Here is a 16,932-nt window from a genome sequence, read left to right as displayed (position 1 = left end):
GATAGGTGCTGGGCAAATCAAGCCACAAAACCTCCTTTCATTATGCCGCTTAAACCACCATGGCTTTTCGGATTGGCCAGCTCGCATTTTTGGCAGTCGAGATGGTGGGAAGCGAACGGGGACGGTCCTTACGTGAGACGGTAAAAGAGACGATGATCCTTATATCCAACGCCGAAGCTACATCCCAAATCTCCGCCGTGGATAGCGAGAAATGCGCGGGGCTACGATAGCGTCAGCGGTGGTAGGTAGGTAATTATTGATATATAAATTCGAAGCAGCTGTTTCATGGACACATCCACCGAACTATCACTTTCTGAACCGCGAAAAATACCTGCTTCGTTTTGAAATGAACCCGAATGCTGTATAACAACGGCATGGTTTTGCCTTTAACATACTTTTATTAGGGGTTTTTTGTGGCTGCGACACAGGTTTCTTGGGGACGGCATGGAGTTCAGCTGCATGGGGTCCCCGGCTAGCTTGCTCTGCAGGTGCATCTAGGGAGCTGTCTGACGTTACATACTTGAAGAATTCGGGTAGTCCTGATCAGGCAATTGCCATGCCTCGCTTAGCAGCCTAGGTACATCGCATACAGTTACCTCGCCAAGAGCTGAAAAAAGGATGGACCAATAGGTAGGAGACGCATCTGCGAGGACCATAAAGACGAAACCTAGATATATTAAAGCGTGGCGTTCGGACCGTGGTGGTATGTAAGGCACGTGGGTGGTTGCAACCAGACCAAGTTTTCGGCCACACCGTGCTTGAAACATCGCGATCTAGAGAGCCTTGCCTCACGCTCGGTGCGGGATATATTCGCATCACCATCCCGCCTCTTGTATCCAATGCTTGTTGCAAGAATGGGGGTATCCAGCAAGGTTGCATCGATGAGGCTGGGTTGCGGTGTGCTGAAATCTCAGCTCCCCCCACGTATGCCGGTAGAACGAAGACGGTAGTCGGTCGTGTGACCACTGAATACCTACTTTACAGATTTCAGGATTGATATTGAGGCTGAGACGCTCCGGACAACCAGAGCCTGAACGACTGGTTATCGACGACGACCATCGATTCGCTGGTACACAACCGTGACATCCGTCAGTGCAACCTCGTTCGGCTTCGCCTTCGCTGGAACGGTATCAACTTGGAAAATACGGACGACGCCGGCCGTCTTATCTAGGTATAACATCGACGAGCGGTGTGTATATGTTGCAGTGTAAAGAAATGACGTAGTGGATAGTCGTTCACGAGAAAGAGCCTCAATATCCAGACGTCCGGTTGATGACGCGGATAGGTACCTACCTCCGTAGGCAAGTTATGAGCACGAGTTGTGAATGACCGCCACATAGCATTCATCCCCGTATCAACGCATCCCATCGATCAAGCCTCCTATTATACAATATCCCAAAGCTGGAGGTGTCGCTCAGGGTGGATGGTCCAAGTACGGCCGGCTATTCGGCAGATGGTATTCTAGGACATGAGTCAATAACAGGTAGATTGGCGGTACTTTTATTCCGAGATTACCTACTGTGAACTGACGAGTATCTAGTGAGGTATTGGCGATAGGAACAGCTATGCTTTTTATCGATTCCTAACTCTCATGTTTCCTGTTCGGCAAATGCAGCTCCTCATCCTCACGAGCCTGGCCTCGTACTGGAATAGTAACCTTACTCGCAACCGTGTTTAATACATCTCGAGTTGACCTAGTGGCTATTTATTAACTGGTTGCCTTTTGACAGTGTGACGAAGGTTAACACCATACATATTATGTACCTACCTACCTACCTACCTACTAGGTAGGTAATTAACGGTGCGACGGCCTAACAATTATGCTTAACATAGGGAAAGTTAGCAAGTCTTTATCTAACATAGAAGAATCATGATGCTGTAAACAACTCACAATAGCGCGACCACTAGAGTCGCTAGCCAGCTCTCCTCCACACCACCATCATGTCCGCGTCACGCTCACCCCGATATCTACCTCAACAGCCAACAAAGATTCCGTCAAGTTGAACTTCATTCAGTGGGTCGCTAGAAGAGTCTTCATATAACTAGACTAACATGCCCAAGAGTTATCTTGCCGTGGTTGTTTACAACTGCTATTGCAACGTGGATTGGAACTGAACATACTATATAAGTCCTCGGAATATTCAGGGACATTTAGACAAATATCATACCAGTATTCGGTATATTTCTAGTACCTATTACCTAACCATGCATAAAACCCTCCTCCTCGTTAGCGTCTTAGCCGCTTCTCCCGCGGTCCTAGCCGCTCTCGACCATGAATCCAGTTCGACCCTGCTCCATCACCTCGCGGCGCGACAGACCGTAACGGTGACCGCGACCGGAACCGGCACCGGCACCGACACCGATACCGCTTCCGGTAGCGCAACGTCTGCTTCGGACACGTCCATGAGTAGCATGAGTAGCATGAGCAGCATGTCCACAACCGACATGGGCTCATCTACCATGTCCATGTCCACGTCCACCTCCTCCGCCACCGCTTCATCCACCCCTACTTCTTCTTCTTCTTCCATGGAATCCTCGTCCTCGTCCGGATCATCGACCATGGAGTCTACAACGTCCGGCACCGGCGGCACCGGAGGTGCGACTGGTACTTCCCAGTCCGGCTCGAGCAGCACCCATAGCTCGACGCACTCCGGCTCCGGCAGCTCGTCGATGAGCGAGTCCACGGGTACGGGTACGGCCACGGCCACCGGTGCCGCGGCTAAGCCCGCGAGAGGCGCGCCCGTAGCGGCGGCGGCGGCGGGGTTCGTGGCTGCCGTTTTGGTCTAGATCCGGCCTTGGGCACTTTGTGTGTGGGTAGATATACGCCGCGGCGTATCTTAGCGGTGGCAAGGGAAATGGGAAGGGAAGGTAAAGGTTGAACGAAGACGGCCATGACTTGGCTTTGCTCATATGTACATATATACATATTTATCTACCTCCCTGCGTATGTAGGTAAGGTTGTGGAAAATCACCATCGTTAGGTAGAGAGCCGCGAATAGGGGTTAGTTAGCGAGAAAGTGCCGTAATACGATGACCTCTCACAAGTCCCGAATACGACGCCGCTCAACTCCTATACCCCCCCAACCCCCCATTTCCCCAAACTACGTGCTACGGAAAGTGAGCCACTTAGCAGGAAAAGGCAGTGTAATCCGTACCGCCTACATAGCACTATAGAAAGTTCCGTCTGCGTCATATCGTGGGTTATAACCAGATCAAAGGGCTTTTCCATACTGCGTGTGATCGAATAAGTGACATTCGTCCATGACTAGTGCAACGCGAAAGTCACACGTACTAGCACCGTCTTGTGAGGCCTCCTCGTGCCTTCGGCAATGCGCTTTACCTAGGTAAACTGGCAGCGACTAAGACGTACCGGGGGTGAGCCGATATACTGATTTTTGGTGTAGTCTTTACCTATCTTACCAAGATCCTTACTTTCCTCGATTTTGGCGTGCTTATTAGGGAGGTATATGATGATATGAGAGACATCCTATATAAGTATCGTCTTAATCGCTGCCGGTTTTCCCAGGTAGGTAGTTAAATTGCAGTACAGAAGGCACGAGGAGGCCTCACAAGTCAGTGTTAGTACTCAATCCATGAGCAGGTTATGGGTCTCAATATCTATGTATCATCGTTGTTTCGGTGTTCCGAGTAGATGGTCGTCCATACATTGCTGCTGGTTCCCCATGGGGGCCTGCAAGATGATCGCGCCGCGAAATCGCGATCGATTTCGGTTCTCCCCGTAGCCACTTGCAGGGTCACATTTCCTAGTTTCGCTAAGCTAGCAAAAGAGAAGTGAATTGATGTAGGAGGGTTAGGGTAGTGTCATGACTAATATTCATCAGTGTTTACCTCAAAGATCGTGTCGTGTTTCATTTGAGCTCTATGGACATTTACCTCCGACTTGGTACCCTATTAAACTTGGTCCCGTTAGGCCGTGGCTTGGCTACCGTTAGGTATCTATGATATCTATAGATCTCTTTATACATAGTGCTATATCAAAAGCTCCGGTGCTTTGAAGCAATTCTTATCGAGACTAGGTAGGTACCTAGATATGTGGAGATTAATGGTTAGATCTTCTCTTCTTGATGAGAGGATGAGGGAGTTCCCCTCGTCCGTGATAGGCTTGCTATCTACTAGATAACCTGCAAACCTCCATAAATATGCCCATAAGTCCCAGCTGCGACTAGCTAGTGCCGAAGGTGATGTCCGGTCTCCAGTATTGGGGTTTCTAGCGTCTTTCTAGCATCATTCTAGCTTATTTCCAAAAGAATTGACTGCCAAGATGAACGAGTCGTGACCCCCTGAATTAGTCGAAAAGGGGTGCGAGCCGTCAGACGTAGAAGCCCACCATCCCTTTGACCCGAGCTCAGAAGACCCATGAGCCCATATTTATCTAGCCTTGCCGGTTTAAAGGGTGTGTTGGTGGAGCGGAGCTTGAGAAAGAATATAAACTTCGCCTTCCTCTTGCCTTCAGACATGAATCAGTATGATGTCCTTCCTGGGAATTATGCTCCTAACCTTAGGTAATGACACTTTAAATCTGGTCTGAGCTTTTGGACCTGACATTACATACCCGTATTAATTCAGTCCGTCTTGAAACGATACCAACATGACCACTCTTCTCTCACTTCTCATAGGTGATCCCGAAGACTGCACGCTGCTCTTCCTATGCTTGTCTCTCTTAGCTCTGTATCGCCATTTACCAATAAGGGAAGCATATAGATACTGCTACGATTCCCCCAGGAAAAAATATGGACTTAGCCTTCAATTCAACAATTCCAAGTGTATATTAGATATTTACAGCTGGTCTGGTTGGTCCACATTCTGATTTAGCTGCTTTTATTAACTCTTCATATACTCCATTCCTCTTAAACCTCCTCGACTTTACCCGCGCCCGGATTTAGAGAGGAACTTGCCTCGAAATCGCCGATGCCATTACGATTACCACGGCAAATAACGCTTCTGTCTTGACGTTAAATAACACCCAAATGGTTAAATCGTTGCCTTGGTACTGCTATCATGGCTTCCGATACCACCTTGGCAACTGTTGAGATCTTCGTTCTCTTGGGGATCAGCACAGCGATAATTGTGCTTCGGACGTACGTACGGATGACGGCCGTTGGGTGGGAGGGTCTTTGGGCCGACGACTACATAATGATATTAGTAGTGGTAAGTCATTCCCACAGACTTAGCTAAAATATATCGGGTTTCTAATGTTCGCAAAAGTTGATGTATTCTGTCCTGGCGGCGTGTACGCAAGTAGCGGTGGTAAAGTGCAAAGGTCTTGCCAACGATGACATGACACCGGAACAGCGCGCATCTCTCGACCCCGAGGGCGAAGAATATGCGCTCAGGTAGGACAAGTCCATGCGGCATTCACGACACGAACTAACGCGGAGCAGAGTCCTCGGGGCTAAGATTGAGATTGTCTCAAGAGTTCTGTATCTAGTAGTTCTGTGGATGACGAAGGCAGCAATGCTGGCGTTCTGCCGACGCCTTACCGTGAGTAATCGCTCCGTGACCTATTGGGGTTATCATATACCTGGATGTTAACTGGCGGCTTTTATAGGAGCGACTCGGAAAGTACAAAAAACGAATATGGGTCGGGATTATTTTGCTCGCCGCATCGTGGCTAGCGGACTTTCTTATAACCATTTTCAACTGCAGGCCGTTCCCGATGAACTGGCAGATATATCCGGACCCAGGTCGTATGCTATGCCTCCAAGCAAGATTTCCACATCACCGGCTAAAGCTAATGGCGCATTTAGAGATGTGTTACCCGGCCACTTCTCCTTACGGAGTATACGGTACTCTCAGCCTCAACATCCTTACCAGCCTTTACGTATTCTTTGTACCGCTTCCGATCTTATGGATGGCCAACATAAAGTTATGGAAGAAGATTGGTCTGATTCTGCTCGTTTCGGCGAACTGTTTCGTCATCGCGGTGGCTATACTGCGCGCGTACCTGATATTATCGACAGATACGGCTGGTGCTAGGCAAGCGAGCAGGTGGGCCTACCGAGTATGTTTTGTGGCAGTGGTCACGACGAATCTTCCGCTTCTATTCCCGCTCTTACGACGGTGGATGTCCCCTGTCATGAAAGAGAGCCATAGAGAACCGCGACGCATAAAAACGATCACGGCGTGGGATCGTTCGGGGTCACCTGGCAAGCTACCAGGGGCTCGTCGATTGTCGCGGTGGAACACTGGGTTCTGCCCGGGGCTTTCCGAAGATGGACGTTTGACCTTGGCTAGCTTGGGGCGTAGCGGACAGAGGGCTATAGTCGACACTGGGATAGATTGTGCAAGTTCAGATGATATTGAGATGGAAGAAGTAGAGGATCCGGTTAGAGAAATGGTATAGATTTGATAATTCTTAAGCATATAGACAATATTTTCAATGTTTAATAACATTATTTTCGCGGTCGATTTAATATTTACGGCGACAGTGAGAAAAAGGTCTTGAATAAACGTAAATCGTTACTTTGATATAAAGGCTAGTCTATACACGCCCGCCACATCCATGAATTTTACGAACCCCTTGAATCCGTCACGTCTCGTAACATATTATACCATAAGCATTGCACCCGTCCCAAGACCTAGCAGTCTGAATCAATGTATATAAGTTCCGAATGTAAATTCCAACTTCCCGTAGCCGTGTATCCTAGGAGATCCGTATCTCTTTTGAACCCAAACCCTCTACTCCAAGCCTGAATAGGGGCTTCTCAAAAGGAAGACGGGGTTTTAATCGGTAACACCAACAGGGGTTTGGCACAAGACACCTTGTTCCAGGATAGGCAAGACGCAGCATCGTGCGCGCTGGCCGATAGCAGCGCACTCAGAGGAGAAGTTAGAGGCGTCGGTGGGGACAGCAGGAGGGTTGGCGCAGTCCAGGTCCGCGACACCAAGGACGTCAGTCGCGCAACACTGGGCCGTGCCGTACAGGCCAGAGCAGGGGGTGTATGTCTGGCGCTCCTCGACGGCGGGCGCGGCTACGGCAAGGCCGGCGAAGATGGTGGCTAGGGCTGCGATGGAGAACTGCATCTTGTTTGTTTGAGTTTGGCTTTGATGTGGTTTGACTCAAGTCGAGCAATGGAAGCGAGAGAATGGAGCGAGAGGCTGGGTAGCGAGAGTCGTTAAGTCTTGAGAGAGGCTTTGTGGATGTTGGTATATGAGGGTCTTTGTCTGATAGTCCAGATGATAGTCGGGTCCGAGACGAGGGAGGAAGATCAAGACTTTATACTCCTACCTGAGATCACTCGTGCTTTCTTCTATTCCCATAAACTCTTGTCCGTATGTTTATCTAACGACTCGTCAGTTGCCGATCCTATGATGAAATAGGAGTGAGCTAATCTCCGCAACGTCCTATTTTCTTGTTTCATGAACGTCGTTCTAGAGCTCAGGAAGACTTAGCAAGCCTACCAGGTTCTAAGTGCTGGGATATAGCGTTGGGAGAACTTAGTCTACGTAGCAAAGAGATTTAGCAAGCTCGTAGTTCTTAAGATGAGCCAGTATAACCTCAGGATGCATACTAAAGGAGGTGATATCCTGTTGATCATCGTCATGGGTTGATTATAATCGTGACATCAAACGAAGACTTCAGGCTACGAATAGGAATGAGCCTCAATACCCTATTTGGAAGTCACGGCCGACGCCCAGCTCATTGGGCTCGAATCTGAGTTACCAACATGCACAGCCGCTAAGAGGGTTCATTTGCCACGGGTTACTTTATGCAGCAAGCTTGCTCTTCGTATGTAAGGAGCATGCACCACAGCCCTATACTCTGTAATTTGCAGCATACTTCTCGTTCAATGGAGTCGTGCCAGTCGTGCCTGGTAGCCCGGGAACATAGGTGATATGAAAATTTCGGGGAGGGTATCCCGTCACTTAGTCTACATACCAGCATACGTAGGATCGGTCAACCACCGTATCTCGATATGGTGACGAATTATCTATCGTCGAATCTTCTTGTTATGAACAGGGCGCTTATAAGACGGGTCTTCGGACTCCACAGAGCAGGGGCAGAGAGCGATTGTGATGCGGGCCTGCAAGGGGCTGACAACAGGGAGTTAAACACCAAGTGCCGACCCCAAGCGCTGATCTTGTCATTGTGTAGCATCGCGTAGCATCGCGTGGCATAGTGTGGTACTTATTACAGCATTGAGCCACTACGGCAGCACGGCAGCCACGGCTCTAGAAGAGTGTGCTACCCTTCTTGCGCCAAGGTGCATGATAGCCTCGATAGCTATTCGAGGGATCCGCGGAGATCTTCGCTGCTGAAGACCTCGTGTCGAAAAATAGAAACAAGGCGAGAAGACGCTGAATGCTTCTTCAGCTATATGCCACCGGCTGATCGTCCGTTATGAACCGGACCTTTTTGGTTAGGATGCAGAGTCATAGAATGTCTCTGCTAGAGCCGCAACTGGGACTGAGATTAGCGGGTGGGGAGAAAAAGCTCCGAAGCGAGATGGAAAATCCGCATGAAAACACAATCAAACCAGCCTACGGCTAGGAATCCCGATCATAGATTTCAGGGGTAGAAGAAATGAGATCGAATTGAGAGGCGAAGCGTGGCCGCGTGGTCCAGAAATGGAAAATACGAGAAAACAAGGAAAAAGATGAGAGAAGATCGTCAGAGATGCTTCCTTATCGGGAACTGAACCTGGGGAATTATATCAATGCGCTACCTGACTACATCAGCAGTGGCAACAACGAAGATTTACATAATATCGATGACTTGTTCGACGAGTATCGTAAGTAAACGCGATTTCTCGGTTGTTTTAAGTCAGATGATGTATTTCTTTTCTCAGGAACGTTGAAAGTGGTACAAGTTTTTAGAACAAAAGAGGAAGATATCCACTTTTAAAATAAAACTCAGCTGTGCTTTCCCCGAGTCGGTGCCGGTCCTGGGTCTTTGAGTACCTCCGTCATCCATCCCGGGGGCCCATTTTTAGATCGATGCTCAACGTTTAGGGCTGGCCATCGTCTTCTCTCCGGTAGCTTGGTAGCTTTAAGGTTACATTTAGACTCAGCTATTTCTAATGAACGTATCATTTTGGCCCGAACAGCCCGAAGTAATTTCTCAACTGTTTCAAGTCCTCGCTAGTCTTTCTAAAGAGCGGTATTGTATAAAATACTACCTATATCGAATTAAGACGCAACTAAAAGCTTTTGCTTCGCAGTACGCAGGAGATGCTCTAAGTGTTTTACCCAATGTTGCATGAGCTACGAAATGATGTTACATAGAACCCTACGAAGTTACACGTCAAGAACTATAAGAGGCGATTCATATACCCATTCGTTGGTGAAGTGCCGAATAGAAGAAACCTCTCTAAACTAACCGGTTTTTATCTCGCATTGCTAGTGGCCATGATTCAACACAATCCCTCACTAGTCAGGTCAACATCAGGACGCTAAATATACTAACCGACTAAACGAAACATGATAATTTACCAAGAACGACCAATGATTAACGATCAATGGTTATGTTGACGATGAATCGCCAAGAGCCTTTGAATTTGCACAGCCTTGTGATGTTGTCATCGATGATAAGTCTTGCAACATACCACTGAATCAGATACCTGTTTTTCGCGATCGATTACTATAAGGGTTCAAATTGTACTGAACAATTGTACCTAGTTACTGTAGATTCAACTTGGATAGACGGTCCTCACTTATTCTTGTTTGTACTAGGTAGCATAATCGGTCCTACCGAGACTATCTATGTTGTAAAGGTTGTCCGGAGCGGTAGACATATCCGCCTACTAGTACGTACGGGTAGGTCGGCAGGTAGCCAGGGTGCAGAAAGTGCTACAAGCGCGTTGCTACAAGAATCGATTAGGAATTTGACAGCTCCAGCAGCACACTCAAGTTGAGGACGTGAAGACGGGAAATATGGTAGGAGTGGGCGGACCATCTCGATTCGATGAGGCGCGTCAAATTATAATACATATTTCCTCTAGTCTGCCAAGGCAATTTCTATACCATGCCTGCCTCTCGCTCCACCTAGGAAACTTATGCGTAGAAATTGACCGTCTGGGAAGCAATGTTAGCTCGAAATGATCCATGAGAACGAAATAAACAGCAACTATACTCACATCCTTCTTCTTGGCTTGCACCTCCGCGATGGCGTCCACGTAGTGCTCGTGGCTAATCTTATTCTTGCCCATTCTCAGGGCAATCATACCGGCTTCGACACAGACCGCCTTCAACATGGCACCGCCGAACTCATCCGTACTCCGAGCCAGTTCGCCCCAGTTGACACTAGCATCCACCTTCATCTTGCGCGAGTGAATCTTAAGAATCTGAGCTCTTGCTTCCTCGTTAGGTAGCGGGAATTCGATCTTTCGGTCTAGACGACCTGATCGTAGCAGAGCCGGGTCGAGGACATCGACACGGTTTGTGGCAGCCAACACCTTGATACGATCATCCGACGCAAAACCATCGAGCTGGTTTAGTAATTCAAGCATAGTTCGTTGAACTTCCCTGTCACCACTCTTCTCGCTGTCGAAACGCTTGGTGCCAACGGCATCCAGCTCGTCGATGAAGATGATAGCAGGGGCCTTCTCCTTGGCCAATGCGAAACAGTCTCGAACTAGCTTAGCACCGTCTCCGATGAACATCTGAACTAACTGCGGCCCTGCTAATTTGAGGAACGTGGCGTCAGTTTGGGCGGCGCAGGCTCGAGCTAAGAGAGTTTTGCCGGTTCCTGGAGGTCCATACATCAGGGCACCTGTCATAGTGTTGTTAGCAACAAGATATACGACGTTGGGGTTTCGCGATCAACACACCCTTGGGCGCTTTAATGCCTATCTTCTTGAACCGATCAGCCTCCTTCATAGGCCAGACAATCGCCTCGACAAGTTCCTCTATTTGCTTATCCAAGCCACCAACATCGCTGTACTTCTCTGTAGGCTTCTCGTCAACCTCCATAGCCTTAACCCGGCTATCATATTCAGCAGGTAAGGTATCAAGGATCAGGTAGGAGTCCTTGTTGACACCTATAAGATCACCCGGCTTGAGGGTTTCCGGGTCGACGAGGCCGATCAAGGGTAGGAAGATGGTTTGTCTGGTAGACGTTTTGATGACGGCGGACTTGCCCACCCTAGTGGCATCGAGATCGATGTTGGCGCCTTCTTCCGATGATTCGGCGGTAGGATCAAGATCGAGAAGCTCAACGACATTACCGACAAGATAAGGCAATTGACTATGGGATAGTTATCAAATTAGGAACTCAGAAGCTCTAGATATTAATGCAGAAAGACGAACCGATTGTTTGCGATTTTTTCGTTGTTTTCCTTGATCCTCTCACCCATGCTCGCCTTCTCGTGCGATAACCGTTGGAACTCGCTCTTCATAATTCTAGCATCGTTTTCCAGCAGGCGTTTTCGCGTCTTTAGATCTTCTGTGGTGAGACCCAGGGTTTCCTCGTCCAGAATCTCGTCCTCTTCGGGCTCGGCATCCTTCATCACGGCATCACCATCGCGGTTAACGTTGCTGTTGCCATCCTTCGGTCCATCGTCGCCTCGTCCGTCCTTATTGTCCTTACCGTCGTCGGATCCGCGGCGCTCGAGACCCTCCACACCCTGGGTGCTCGACATGGTGGATGGGTGGGTATGTGAATGCGGCGTTGAGGGAGAAACGTAAGGAGGTGCTAGAAATGCTTCGCTAAGCTTGAAGGAAGCGTGTTTTTAATCTGTGTAAGGTGCCTTTCAATTATTGGGATAGTCGATTTACTATGTTTGCCGGTGGGTGAATTTGGTGTTTGTAATTCTGAAATGCTGAAATGTTGAAATCTGGAGCTTCTAAACCGGAAACCTTAAGCTTTTGGCAACGGTACAAAATATTGGGGCGAGGCTAGCGCTTGCAGGTAGGTACCCGTGGTAGCTTCCCCAGGCAGGCGTGTCGCGTAATCAGCCTGATGCACTAAATGAAGTCTTACCTTCCCTGCTCCCCAGCTCATTGCCCAGTGCTTACCTGATAATTGTTATCTGTAATACTCGTCTTAATTGCATATCATTATATCGGGGCTTGTACTGACAAAGCAGAGGGCCCCACTTTCTCCAATGCCATTCAACATTCAAATCTTCTACATCCGTCATCACTTGCAGTCTGCCATTCCCAACTGGAATAGTTTTTGGACATCCCAAAATCTCCCTATCACTACTAAGTAAAGAGTGATAAACCAGAAATGATTCCCCAGCTCCACTAATTTAGTCTATAGACTAAGAAATATAAGCGCAAATATCTCAATCTGGCTGGAATACTTTGGTCTCGAAGGCCGGGTCCAACGACGGATGCCGCCGATGCGACGAGTGTCCCTAGGAGACTAGTCTCTCGCGACACCATGGCCGAGCCTTCCGTTCAGCCTCACTTGACGCCGCAGTTTTGCTTCTCGACTATAGCTCTCAGAGGTGTGCCCTCCTTGTTGATGACTCTTATTTGAGCTCAGGCGCTTACCTTACCATGTGCAAGACTTCCTCCGGATATCTCGAAGTGCGATAGACGATTCAATTACGCAAAACCTCAATGCTCTTGTGACGCCTTCTCAGTCGGGCTTTGATCCTGCCTCAACCTCTGTTCGCATACCGCGAGCTCCAAGTCGGTCTATTGATCCTCGATCATGCCAGGCGTTCAAGGACAAGGTCTTATTTCCTTCATGGCAAGCAAGAGCGGATGTCTTGACTTATTGCGCATATGTGGCGACAAGCCCAGACCCAGATGATCCGGAGGTTGGCCTGCGAGAACGTGAAACGGAGAAGAACCGCGAGCGAGTTGTCGATGAGAGGTTAGATCCGTATTCCGCACGATATTTCCCCCGGGAACCTCGTACGGAGCAATTAGCAAACTTGCTCCGACAAGAAAGGGGTATCGAAAACATTGTTCGCTCTCGAACGTGGGGTTTAGTACGGGAGCGTTGCGGAGACAGCTTCCAAGATGCCGAGGAAGCCCTCAATCGCTGGAGAGCAGAGAGGGAACGTCGCAGTACATAATCACGATATAAAACAGGAAAAGTACATAAGTATATATGTCGGTGGCCTCATATCGTGGCGTGGGTAAGTGCCTACCTCTTAGGTATTTTCCTGCACTGCGTCCTTGAATTGGCCACGTTTTTACCCTCACCACTACAATGTAATATACCAAACCGTATAAACCTTAAGCTATCCTCTATTTGTTTCGTTGGTGTAAGGACTGTTCATATATCCCTGAGATGGATGTTCTCTAAGTATCTATGTAAGCACTGAACACTCCGATGTCCCACATTAGTATAGGGAGACGTTTACTGGCTGATATCTAAGTATACCGCATATAAAAATAAGCCGTCTTTTTAGTTGCATTGGTGGATCGGTCAATCATCGGTAGAATCAAGCTCTGTTTTTTCGCTGGTAGTAACTTTGTACCTAAAAGACATCCCACTTTACCACCGCTAAAAGTAATCGCAAAGCTCCGAGCTCCAACTTATTCCGCCTACAACTTTGGAACCTGACACAAATACAAACGCACTTCCAAATTCCACGCCGCCGTTATTTGAAGCTGGCCGAGTACCTCCATTCGTTCAACCATTGAACTCGACGTAGAACCACTATTTCCAAGGTTAGCATCAAGTTGTCACATATAAACTTACTAGCTACGTTGTAGCAGTCAGACCTTGAATTAACTCACTAACCGGTCCATATCCCACAGCAGCCTCGGTACCAGTTCTTTTTACGCCCGACATCATTGCCCACGAGAACGCCGTTGCCGTTGAATGTGAGGATTTGGTGGGGGAGCTTCTCGTAAACACCAACCATGCCACAACCACTCAGCTCGAAAGAGAATTCTCTCTTTCGGCAGGTCATCCGCAATTATGAAGACAAACAGTACAAGAGAGGCCTGAAGGCGGCTGAGCAGATCCTCAAGAAGAACCCTAAGCATGGTGATACGATGGCTATGAAAGCATTGATCATTAATCAACAAGGGAAGACGGAGGAGGCATTTGCGTTAGGAAAGGAGGCCTTAACAGCTGACATGAAATCTCATATATGTTGGCATGTCTATGGTTTATTATACAGGCACCAGAAGAATTTCGAGGAGGCTATCAAGGCCTACAAGTTCGCCTTGAAACTAGAGCCCGAATCTCACCAGATCCAGAGAGACCTTGCCTTCCTCCAGATCCAAATGCGCGACTATCAAGGCTACATACAAAGCAGAACAGCCATGCTCCAAGCTAGACCCCAGTTGAGACAGAACTGGACTGCACTCGCAGTTGCGCACCATCTAGCCGGCAATCTCTCCCAAGCTGAGAAGGTTCTGACTACATACGAGGAGTCCTTGAAGGTACCACCGTCCAAAACGGATTACGAGAACTCGGAGGCTGTTATGTACAAGAACTCCATCATTGCCGAGATGCAAGACTACCAGAGAGCCCTCGACCACCTAGAGTCTGTCGCGAAGCACAACCTTGACCGCTTGGCTGTCTTAGAGCTTCGCGCGGAGTATCTATCGAAACTCGGCAGAAACGAAGAGGCAGCGGATGCCTACCGCACCCTACTTGACCGTAACCCCGAACATCCTGACTACTACGCCCGCCTTGTAAACGTACTAGGCATCGATTCTAGTGACTCCGCGGCTAAAAAGACTATCTACGATGAGTATGCTGAAAAGAATCCTCGTTCTGACGCTGCCAAACGATTGCCCTTAGACTTCCTCGTCGGTGAGTTTCGTAGAAGTAATGATTCCTGGCAGGGAAACGCTGACAAGTCCTTAGGTGACGAGTTCCGAGAAGCAGCCCGAAGTTACTTAACATTCATGTTAGACAAGGGGGTTCCTTCAACGTTCGCCAATCTTAAGCATCTCTATACCGATTCATCCAAGCGAGATATTCTCGGATCCTTAGCACACGAGTATCTTGAATCAAAACGTACATCTTCCGACGGCAACACGACCACCAATGGAGACGCATTAAAGGGGGAACCAGCAGCATTGTACTACCTTGCGCAACATTACAATTACCACCTAAGCCGTGATCTTACGAAAGCGATGGAATTTGTTAACAAGGGAATCGAATCATCACCTGACAATGTTGAATTCCACATGACCAAGGCTAGAATATGGAAGCACTATGGCAATAGCCAAAAGGCCTCGGAAACAATGGACCAAGCTCGCCAACTTGACCTCAAGGATCGATACATCAACACGAAGGCGGCGAAATACCAGCTTCGAAATAACGAAAGTGAGACTGCTCTAAAGACGATGGGCCTTTTCACAAGGAACGACTCGCCAGGTGGTCCACTCAACGATTTACTCGAAATGCAGAGTGTGTGGTACCTAACGGAAGATGGAGAAGCATGGGTGCGCAACAGGAACATCGGACTGGCCCTCAAGCGATTCCACGCCGTCTACAATATCTTCGAGGTCTGGCAGGAGGATCAATTCGACTTCCACAGCTTTTCTTTGCGGAAAGGACAAATCCGTGCGTACGTGGATATGATTCGATGGGAGGACCATATTCGTGAGCATCCATTCTACACTCGTGCTGCCCTCGGCGCTATAGCTATCTACGTTAGTATGTATGATAGCAGCCGAGCAGTAAATGGAGTAGACGGATCTACGGGCGCCAACGGAGACGATGCCGCGGAAAGGAAGAAGGCAGCCAAGAAAGCCAAGAAAGAGGCGCAGAAAGCCGAGCGAGAAGCCGCTGAGAGAGCCGCCAAGCAAGATCCTAACAAATCAAAAGCCTCCTCCGAGCCTATCAAGAGGGATGACGACCCGAACGGATTCAGACTCGTTTCGACGACCGATCCCCTGGCCGAAGCGACGAAATTTCTCGCACCTATTCTTCAGTACAGTCCTAAGTACATCGACGGCCAAATTGCCGGTTTCGAGGTCTTCATTCGAAGAGGTAATGCTAGAAAATGTGGTTCATGTGAATTTATATGTGCTAACTCTCGTTAGAAAAATACGTCCTCGCTCTTCGATGTTTGAATGCCGCATTGGCAATAGACCCGGACCACCCCGCAGTTCACGAGCAGGTCGTCCGATTCCGTCAAATTCTCAACGAGAAACTCGGATCTCTACCTCCCAAGGTTGCCGAAGTTTTGAAGTCTGGATTCACTGCCATAGATGCCTCAGCAGACCTTAAGAAGTTCAATGCGGACTTCCAACAGAAGCATAAGGACAGCGCAGAACACGTTATCTCTGCTACCAAGATAGAGAGACTGCTAGGAGATGATAAGAAGAAGAGTGAGAAAGATCTCGCGGGAGTTCTCAGCCTGAAGGATATTCAGTACGACCAAGCAGCAGAAGCATTGGCTCTCTTGGAGCAATGGCGTAGTAGTGAGGCCGAGACTTTTAAGAAGGCTGCTCACGAGAAGTGGCCCGAGGTTACTGCATTTGCGTGATATACCCTCGAAAGGAGACGCGTGTAGTATGGGACGATTGACATCCACTTCCCCGTCATCAATTCATTATTTCATCTATCGTTGGGCCCTTTTTTCACGAAGAATCATGAGGATCGGGGTGGCAGACAACGCATTGCATCTTATTCCCGGCAGGACAGGGGAGGTGTAAGTATGTAAGGCTTGCATAATCCTGCGCTCGGCATGGGCTGGGGAGGAGAGAATCAAAAAAAAAAAAGAAAAGGGGCAATAGACAGCGGGTTTACGCTGTGTTCCGTGTATGGGGACGTAGCTAGGGATGGTTCTTGAAAGGGAGCCTTCAAATAGGTACAGAAAATGAGAAAGTCGGTGACTAAATGTCTTGTCTGTTTTTTTTGCATGCTCAACTACCTGGTGGGTACCCAGATAGCTACGTGATATTTGCTGGTGATCTATCTAGAGTGATGCGGCGGCCTATGAACTATCTTTACCTAGGTACCTAGGTAGATAAGTATGCCTAAGCCTGGAATAATCCTAAGGGGCGATGCAAAATAGACTTAAAGTCCTGTTTATTTTC

General features: G+C 48.5%; 6 protein-coding genes across 6 annotated transcripts; 4 read left to right on the top strand and 2 right to left on the bottom strand.

The window, feature by feature from the left end:
* Window positions 1–2,205: 2,205 nt before the first annotated feature.
* On the top strand, window positions 2,206–2,787 carry F4807DRAFT_455906 (uncharacterized protein; the record flags this gene model as incomplete). The annotated part of the gene is made up of 1 exon (XM_048000790.1): window positions 2,206–2,787. One exon carries the CDS (start codon window positions 2,206–2,208, stop codon window positions 2,785–2,787), a length of 582 nt encoding a protein of 193 aa, XP_047858786.1.
* Window positions 2,788–4,825: 2,038 nt separating this feature from the next.
* Window positions 4,826–6,364, top strand: F4807DRAFT_468184 (uncharacterized protein; the record flags this gene model as incomplete). The annotated part of the gene is made up of 5 exons (XM_048002580.1): window positions 4,826–5,169; window positions 5,227–5,354; window positions 5,403–5,502; window positions 5,570–5,708; window positions 5,769–6,364. The coding sequence occupies exons 1-5, from the start codon at window positions 5,020–5,022 to the stop codon at window positions 6,362–6,364; spliced, it is 1,113 nt and encodes a 370-aa protein (XP_047858785.1). The 5' UTR covers window positions 4,826–5,019.
* A 96-nt stretch (window positions 6,365–6,460) lies between these two features.
* On the bottom strand, window positions 6,461–7,678 carry F4807DRAFT_119309 (Cerato-ulmin hydrophobin family). Its single transcript, XM_047992872.1, has one exon. It carries the CDS (start codon window positions 7,042–7,044, stop codon window positions 6,745–6,747), a length of 300 nt encoding a protein of 99 aa, XP_047858784.1. The 5' UTR covers window positions 7,045–7,678; the 3' UTR covers window positions 6,461–6,744.
* A 1,715-nt stretch (window positions 7,679–9,393) lies between these two features.
* Window positions 9,394–11,918, bottom strand: F4807DRAFT_407240 (26S proteasome subunit P45). Its single transcript, XM_047996370.1, has 4 exons — window positions 11,269–11,918; window positions 10,791–11,206; window positions 10,098–10,732; window positions 9,394–10,035 (listed from the first exon to the last, which is right to left on the bottom strand). The coding sequence occupies exons 1-4, from the start codon at window positions 11,598–11,600 to the stop codon at window positions 10,015–10,017; spliced, it is 1,404 nt and encodes a 467-aa protein (XP_047858783.1). The 5' UTR covers window positions 11,601–11,918; the 3' UTR covers window positions 9,394–10,014.
* A 48-nt stretch (window positions 11,919–11,966) lies between these two features.
* F4807DRAFT_407238 (putative caffeine-induced death protein Cid2) lies at window positions 11,967–13,383 on the top strand. Its single transcript, XM_047996369.1, has 2 exons — window positions 11,967–12,413; window positions 12,475–13,383. The coding sequence occupies exons 1-2, from the start codon at window positions 12,347–12,349 to the stop codon at window positions 12,990–12,992; spliced, it is 585 nt and encodes a 194-aa protein (XP_047858782.1). The 5' UTR covers window positions 11,967–12,346; the 3' UTR covers window positions 12,993–13,383.
* F4807DRAFT_407234 (N-terminal acetyltransferase A, auxiliary subunit) lies at window positions 13,374–16,825 on the top strand. The gene is made up of 4 exons (XM_047996368.1): window positions 13,374–13,593; window positions 13,684–14,692; window positions 14,747–15,880; window positions 15,934–16,825. Exons 2-4 carry the CDS (start codon window positions 13,789–13,791, stop codon window positions 16,377–16,379), a joined length of 2,484 nt encoding a protein of 827 aa, XP_047858781.1. The 5' UTR covers window positions 13,374–13,593; window positions 13,684–13,788; the 3' UTR covers window positions 16,380–16,825.
* The last annotated feature ends 107 nt before the right edge of the window (window positions 16,826–16,932 follow it).

Source organism: Annulohypoxylon truncatum, assembly GCF_022578515.1.
Source record: "Annulohypoxylon truncatum strain CBS 140777 unplaced genomic scaffold F4807scaffold_2, whole genome shotgun sequence".
Lineage (NCBI taxonomy): Eukaryota > Fungi > Ascomycota > Sordariomycetes > Xylariales > Hypoxylaceae > Annulohypoxylon > Annulohypoxylon truncatum.
This window is presented reverse-complemented; position numbering and strand designations above follow the sequence as displayed.